Raw genomic sequence first — 8,767 nt, forward strand, 5'->3', positions numbered from 1 at the left:
AAGAACTCAAAATAAATCATAAAACTTTTATTTATTAACTTGACATTACATTACTTCAACCAGAAAAATATACAAAAACATAATTCTTTATGACAGAGAAAGCGGCAAATTGTGTTTAGCATCAGATTTGTAATAATCCTATCTAAACACTGATTAGTTTTGTCAACAAAATAAATAAACAATCCCGACAATAGCTTTGGCAAAACGAAAAAGTTTGTCCAATCTGTGTTTTAGTAAATCTGGCCCCACTTCCATTGGATTAGTTATTGATTTTATAGCAATATCTGTTAATAACACCAATATACAAGTACCTGGTATTGACATTGAAAACAATGAAAAAGAGGAATATTGTAAATCCTTGAAGCGTGGCTGTGATGCAGAACAAATATTCAAAGATCAAGCCAAAATCTAATTTTGCAAAAAACCCAAAACACCAAGTCAGTCCCAACATAAAGAAAAGCATCACAGCGAGTCTCCACTGATACAATGCTTCATTGTAACCATTAAAAACAATGTCGGTTTTTTTATGAACCACATTATACAAAGTTACAGTAAAAATAACCGAATTTATCACAATTACTAAAACGACTGGTAACCAAACCCCCAGATACAAGCCTAGCCCTGAAGGGTAGCACAAACCGGCACTACTATTCACATAATTATTTTTATCAGAAATAAAAACGGCCAGGACTGGAAACAAGGGCAAAATCCAGCCACAAACGCAAGCTTTTAGCAAAATGTACTTCGGTGGTCCTTCCAGAACGGTGACAAAGCGTCGAAATTGCAAAATGGCAATGACCAACATCCAGCAAAACTGCGAAATTATGGAGTAGTGCAAGGAAACACCAATGACGGTGCAAAAAATGTAGTTTTTGTGAAACTCATTTACCGAGTTGGAGATGTAAAAAATTGCAATTTGGACGATTATGACGATACTGAAGTTGAGCAAAATTTGGTTCCCTGTGTTCTCGCGCCAACGCTTGAAAATAATCGCTGTGAGGATGATAAAACTGAGGCCGATTAAAGAAATCCCGCAATTGATGCTTGTGATGATACTGAGGACGTTGGGGTCGTCAACAGTGCTTTCGTGCTTGTCTTCGTCGAGGATTAATTGAGCAAAGTGAGTGGTGTGCCAGAAATCACAGCGGGTTAAGTTGTAGGAGTTTCTGATTTTGGTGTCATTTTGCCACGAGCCGGGAATATTGTGTGAATAGTTCCAGAAAACACACTCTTGGTTAATTTCTTTCACTGGTTTGTAGAAGATTGAAACTGGACCGTGAAACTCCTCAAGAAGGGGAAGTATAACTCCGAAAATTTTGCCCACATTGTGATTTGGCGATTTCTCGTTGAAAAGTGCATTACTGACAAAGACAGTGACGATGATTTTTGTGTTTTCCCTAATTTGGTTTTTCAAGTCTGAACTTAGGACAACAGCACTGTCAAAACACTCAAACTTGGCGACTTCATCAATTGAAACATTTCCCTCTAGGATTATTGGTTCTAAAACATCTTCATGGTTTAGTAACGCAAAACCATCAATTTCTTTAGTAAAATGGACAATAAAAATGAAAAAGTTGTCAACAATTATTTGAGTTTTGTCCACAATGGCCTGTTTTTGGAGAATTATGTCAATGTTGGCAAGAATCAAATCAGTGGATTTATCTTTGAGTTGACTGTTTAATAAAATTTTGCGATCGATTTGGTGCAAATTACTGATAGTAAACGCCAATTTCCTTAAATCAATTTCCTCATCGTAGTTAATTTTATCCAAGATTTGCCCAACAATTGAAACATCTATGGGTTTAAACTGCTCATACCTCTCCGAAATGTGGGAAAGCTTGTCCAGGGTTTCGGGCACGGTGTCATTCGAGTCAAGCAAATCGATCAGATCATCAGTCACATTGTTATCATTAAACGAAATCAAACCAAAATTTCCACCTTCGCCAAACTCACATAGTACAAAAGGTGCAACATCCCGGATTTGACCTTTTCTCGCCCAAAATCCCCGACGTGACAATGTGTAAGTCCATTGGCCACAAAAATGGACTTTCTGGTCCGGTTTCACGCGATATAAAACTCTCACAGAATCGTCATTCAAAGTCACACTTTCTGGGTGCAATATCCCAAAAATTGGGCTCGCTTCAAGACCAGGCATCGTTTGCTGGAAGAAAGAATCGTTATCGAAGTACCAAAGCGTGATTTTAACGTCCTGAGGGATTTTTTGCCGAATTTTGGGACTCAACCAAATGGCATATGTAAGGTTTGGGTTTTTTAGCAATTCGGACACGGAATGGTCATCGAAAAGCTTATTAACAACGAACTTATCGCCGTGTTTTTCTACAGCCAGTCCACTCAAAAAAATTGACTCGATCGAGACCAACACAAAATTGTCTAATCCATAAATTTCAAAAGATTCATTACATTCCTGTGAGAACGTTTCAATTAACCATAAAAATTTATCAGTTGTTCCTAGCATACGTTGAGCTTCTCCTAAAATGTATCTATCGATTTTCGCAAGATTGTTTTGTATTTTTGCAAACAGGACAAGATCGTTGGGTGTGATATTGACTTGATTTAAATCATTGAACTTTTCTGCAAATAAATACACATCCACGGATTTAAAGTCTTGATAATGTTTGGAAAGATTGAAGAGTGTGTCGAGAAGTAAGCTTTTGGAAAAATTCGAAATCATTAATAACTGTTTTGTGATGTTTGATGTGGGAAAAATGACACAATCTTTATAATCCAACCATTTGGCACCATCTATGAAATTACCATAGCACAATCGCGTCACGAGTTTACCATCAGTTGTGAAGCAAAATTCTTGAGGATTTGCATTGGAATTGATGGGCGTTTCAGGCCAAGTGAGTGAGTTTGATTCATTTGGGCAAAAATCAGAACTTAGAAAATCGATCAACTCGAATTGTTCTGTCTTAAGATTATTGATAGTTTGTGTCACAACTCGTTTAATAGTTTCGTATTGAGAAGTTTCATTAACGGAGCTGTTTCCAAAGTTAGAACTCAAATGCACATTTACCAACACCCGATTTGTATTTTCATCAACATCAATGATTTTCATGATTCGCAATTGGTAGAACTGAAGGATATATAAATTGTTTTTCAGAGAGTGAAATAACTCACTCTTGTTTAGCATTTTGAGCAAATCACTACTTAAAGGATTGAAATTCTTGTAACGCATTGATAAGATTGTCACAAACTCGGGATAAATCTTCGGTCTATAAAAGTAAACCTCGCTTTTAATTATCGCCAAATCCACAAATTTGAAAGCTTCGCACCAGTAATTCCCCGGGAGTGTCCCCAAAGGTTCAAAATTGAAAACGCGTCCTTCCCCTACATTGATAACAGCGTTTAATGCTGGATACCGGAACACCAAAGTCGAACCATCCGCGTCAGTGAAACAAAATATCAAGGTATTGGAATACAAGAACTTGATTCTTTTCGGGTTTGACACCTCCACTGAAAACTCGTTGGTACTTTCATTAAAAGAGAGGGTGAGAGATGGTTCCAAATCCTCCACTTCGAGCTCAAATAGAGTGCAAAAAGTCGGCACTTGAGACAAAACCCAGCCTTCAGGAGTCGCAGCTGCGTACATTCCACTTTCAATAAAATCCACGTTTTTTGACCAAAACGTGTACTCGAGTTCTTTGCCCGAATTCTGCCAAATGTACCGACCATCAGAGGCTTTGGTCAGACCCATGGCACAAGTCTCGTTGGTCAAGCGACCATAAATGCTATACTGGTACGGTTTTAGGAACTCGGCGGGGTGGTTTACCCAACCCATGGTTGATTTCTTACAAAAACACTTAGACTTGGCATTGAAATCACCTTGAAGGCAGTAGAAATCAGTGTCGCAAATGTTTTCTACTAACTGGTTCAACTTCAGGTAAGCACAAACCCCGAAATGCTCCTCTTGGCAAGAAGTAAGAGTGAAAGTCTTGTTGTGATACACGATACAGTTGTTTTTCACCGATTTTGCGACTTGGTATGTGATTTCAGTTTTGTAACTGAAACTGGGTTCAGTCCATTGGACGAAACCAAGACCATTGCTTAAATCCCGACGCGCGGGCACCCAAACTGGAAAATCTATCTCCGAATCGACGATTTCCTTGTAGAGAGAAAACGGTAAAGTTTGAGGGTAAACACACCTAGGGGGGTAAGCGGACTTTTCACTCAGCGTGTAACAAGTAGTTACAGATTCGTTAAATCCTTCTGGACATTCTGGGAGTTTTTCAGGTTGGGTGTAGTGGCAGTAAGGCTCACTTTCCCAATTACCATTCACACAAGTCCTGTAGACAAATTCTTTGTTTTGATTTAGGCAAATCGGGCGCGATAAAGCCCGGTTTCTAGTGCTCGGCCATTCGATTCCTGTAGAATTGTTTATAATGCTGACACATTGCTAAAATTTGTGGTTTATTGCCGTTGCGAAATTTTGGTCTTACCGTTTCTGAAGTTTCTCGGATTAGAAACATGCAAAAAAGTGGTATTAGTTTCTGGTTTGGAAAAATCATGTTGATCATGCAGGTAAAAAAAACTAATCAGAACAAGAGTATACATAAATTTTCAGGAATACAAGGCTCATATCAGTTAATAGATTAGTTTTGTCAACAAATAAAGCGTAACAAAGCACATATATTACGTGATTTGGAATCTTTTCTGAATATTATTTGAAGTAATTGCTAGTTATCAGTTGATAATTTTGCCATATTGCCATTGTTCTTTAGTTTATTTTTTTACCCTAAAAAAGATTTATGTGGTGTAATAACAAATAACTTTAAATGCTTAAAAATGCAAAATTGTTGACGTGATAAACAACAGATGTAATATATTATTATCTATTCTAATCATAATAAACTTGATTTTGGGGATCAATAAAGAGAGTAATGTTAAAAAATTCAAGAATAATACATTTTTCTGTTAATTAATATAAATAAACAATATTTTAAATGGCTAGTATAAAGAACAAAAAATCAAAAATGAACAGAATGAGAAGATTTAAATAAATAACGGGTGAAAAAATTACTATGAAAAAAATTGCTTTTTAGAGGGAGGTAAATTCATTTTAAAAAACTGTTATTGAAGCATTTATTTTGTTAAAATGCTTTGATTCAAGTTGATTTTTGGCTTAAATTTAAGCCACATTCATTGAAAATAGCACAAATTGCTTCATTTCAGTCTAAAATTGCTGTAAACATCAATAATTACTTTAATTGGTTCACTTTTTGGCTTTGATAAAGCTGTGTCGGTAATGGAGTTGTTTTATTGACACACTAATCAGTGTATAGATAGGATTAATGCAAATTCACAAATCTGCTGTTGATGTTCAACACAATTAGTCGCTTNAATGGAGTTGTTTTATTGACACACTAATCAGTGTATAGATAGGATTAATGCAAATTCACAAATCTGCTGTTGATGTTCAACACAATTAGTCGCTTTTCAGTCATGTGGGAACYASAAGTAATATTTTGTTGTATTTTTGTGACYACAGTTATTTCCCAAAATTTGGTAAGWAAAAAATCTGGTCAAATTCTYCATTTGAAATTAATTTTTTAGACTTGTCATAATATTWATGGCGTTGTTAATAACGTTAAATGGCCGAGTACTAACGCTTCYATTTTATCACAACCACCTTGTGTTGATGAGAATATGGAACTTTTATATAGAGGTTGTGTGAATGGAGTGTGGGAACGAGAACCGAAATGTTTCTACATACAAGCTGAATCTATTCCACGTTGTCCGGAGGGTTATATTGAAGTTGGTAACATTTGTTACACCTATTTGGACTCAACTTTCCCTCCGAAGTGTCCATCTGCAAACCTTTTACCTTTCCAAAYTTACAAAATGAGTGTAAACCAAGAAAAACCGTTCTGGATGCCAATCACAAGAGATTTGAGCAACGGTTTGGGACCCATGCAATGGGTGGAATTTTCCATTTTGTTCAAAACTACTTATAATAGTTCCGATTATTTGATGTCTGAAATTGGTAGTGACAAAAATTGTATTTTATACAATCGAGGTTTCATAACTGCTGTTTCTTGCAATGAAACCCACAGAGCAATGTGTGCTTACAGTATGGAGCAATGGACTGAAGATAGTGTGTGTACTAAGATGGATTATTGCACCCAAATCGACTTTTTCGATTCTTCTAAATGTGTGTGCATGAAAAACTCTTCGGAGAGTTTCCAAAAAAAAGCTGAGTTTGTTTCTCTAGTCCAAAACAATATCTATTCTGTCGTTTCAATGGGAGATCCTTGCAGTTTTGGACTTGAAAAATCAAACAACACCTACWTGTGGAGTAATTCGAAGCAAAAAATTAACTACACTTGGTGGTCACCAGACGCGGTTTTTCATGATGAACACAAATACGGAGCTGTCWCTAACGATGGTTGGATTTTAACACAACAACCACTGAATTGCTCTTTGTATGAAGTTGAAATTGAAGAAATTGAACCAAATTTATTCTTAAATTTTACGGATGTACCGGGACAATGGGATTTATTTGAATTGAAAATTACCAACGTAAACTTAGTGAAAATAATCAGTACTGAAAATCGAGCTTTTTGTTTCACTAATGCTGATCCTGAGGAGTTAATCATACGCTTTGATTCTTTGATTGTTGCCGATCAATCTGACAATACACTTTATCTCCAATTTCTGCCAAATGTAAGAGGTCCTGGACATTACTGGTGTGAAGCTTTCAAACTTCTTGATTCAACTGTTATCAAAAGTAATGTTATTTTCCATAAACCGGATTATAAACATTATGAATTTGTAACAACTTGGAAAATAAGCTACCATGAGAAGAACTCTGACCCAGTAGGCGAAGCCACAACCACTATATTAGAGAAAATTATGTCAAATGTGTGTCCACCAGATATAAAATACTTGTATACCCCAAGAATAATGAAAATGTATGATTTGAATACAATTGAGAAAACTTTGTTGGTGAAAATTCACATTACGTCTACAAACGTAAAGACCAATGAAGAGGAGGACGCTGATTATCTTACAACAAATGTAATCAAGGCTGTGGAGTCTGCAGAAGACGCAAGCTTTCTTGATTTTCTAAGTGCAGAAAACTGTTTTGAAGAAACCGATGGTGTATTAACTTGGCCAAAAACTCCACTAGGATTAGAGACAACTTCAACGGAATTTTGCTTCACTGAAAATGCTACTAGAGTTTCACGAGCTTGTCTTGGTGATTTTATTAGTGGGGCTCAATGGACGTCTTATGAGCACTGTCAACGACTTAACTACTCTCCCATGACCAACCAATTGGTTGACTTGTTGGTAAAAAATAAGCTAGATGATGAGATCTCTGWTGCTGTTTACGAAATTTCGAAAAATTACACAGTTCTTAATGCTTTGGATGTATAYCTAATTAGTGAAATGTTCAATAGTGCCAATAGTGGGTTTTCCTTACATGTAGCCGAAAATTTTGGCAAAATCGTCGACAATCTTTTAAATATTAGGGATGTTGTAATTGATTCTCAAGCAAAAACTAAAGCAATAGTCTCTTTTCTTAAATTCATAACCATACCAACTGCARGTGATTTAAAGATTGATACAAGAAATTTTGTTTTTTACTCTTTRAAAAAGCAAGACATGGTTGGAGTATCAGTAGTAGGATCAGAAGCACGAATAGAAACATCTTATGAAATCGAAAATTTTGACAGTGCTATTRTGYTAAGTTCAGAGGATGGGCCTCTAATTCCTAAGAATGCTAGAATCACACTTTCAATATTTTTTCGAGACTATTTTTTCGATCATTCGCATAAAGTCATMACTCCAATTTTTAGTTTATTTCTACAYTCTGAWTTTAATTACACAGTTGTAGTAAAATATAATATCAAACYCAATGTCATAAGTAAAATGACWTGTTTTCGTTGGAACTTTAYARCAAACAATAATTTTGGAAGTTGGGAARYTTACCCGGAGGAAAACAAAACACAAAAAGAAAATTCTCTACTCACYTGTAGATTTCCWTCTGATGGTTTCTACGGAATTAGTTTTACACCAGYAAATGARAAYGTAACCGATGAACTCATAGACGTTTTAKTGTCAAACGACACGGCTGCTGTGAAAATCGACCAACTCTCAGACATATCAGAAAAGTATGAAAAATTTAAACCGATCGATGTCTCTTTCGCCAGCAAAATCTTACAAGAAGTGAAAAGCGATGATGAGATAAGTGTGCAAAGCTTRGCCARATTTGTGAGCAACTCGCATAAAATCAAACAAGAATTTTTACTAGAAAGTCAATTRGTCGATAAAGCCACTGACAGGATCCTCCAAAACGTTGATCTCATTTTGCAAAATCACAAACAACAARTTGTGTACATCACCGAACATTTTGCTGTTTTGAAAGTAGACTTGGAAACTGTTAATTTCACTGGAGCTGTTTTGTATCAGGAGAAAACAAAAATTCATATTCGGGTGTTGCAAGGTAATGAGAGTATCGATTATAGTCAAAATTTTGACAGTGCTGTTTTATTGAGTGCGAAATTAAAACAACAGTTGGCATCACAAGGAACAATCGTTTTATCAATTTATTCAAACGACGCTCTCTTCAATGAAAAGGATCCTCATGGAACCACAAAAAATGCAATATTTGGAGTCATTTTGCCCGAAATTGGAGATTATCAAGGACCTGTTTCTATAATCCAAAGAGTCGAAGAGAATAATTTCGAAGACCAATGTGTTTATTGGCATTATAGTAACGCTACTAGTTACTGGAAAAAAGACA

General features: G+C 35.8%; 1 protein-coding gene across 1 annotated transcript; it reads right to left on the bottom strand.

Moving 5' to 3' along the window:
• Nucleotides 1-259: 259 nt before the first annotated feature.
• On the bottom strand, nucleotides 260-4,538 carry LOC123011562. Its single transcript, XM_044409062.1, has 2 exons — nucleotides 4,461-4,538; nucleotides 260-4,417 (listed from the first exon to the last, which is right to left on the bottom strand). The coding sequence occupies exons 1-2, from the start codon at nucleotides 4,536-4,538 to the stop codon at nucleotides 260-262; spliced, it is 4,236 nt and encodes a 1,411-aa protein (XP_044264997.1).
• Between the last annotated feature and the right edge of the window lie 4,229 nt (nucleotides 4,539-8,767).

The sequence above is a fragment of the Tribolium madens genome, unplaced genomic scaffold (assembly GCF_015345945.1).
Source record: "Tribolium madens isolate multiple individuals breed KSU strain unplaced genomic scaffold, Tmad_KSU_1.1 Scaffold_91;HRSCAF=231;Tcas5.2_LG7, whole genome shotgun sequence".
Lineage (NCBI taxonomy): Eukaryota > Metazoa > Arthropoda > Insecta > Coleoptera > Tenebrionidae > Tribolium > Tribolium madens.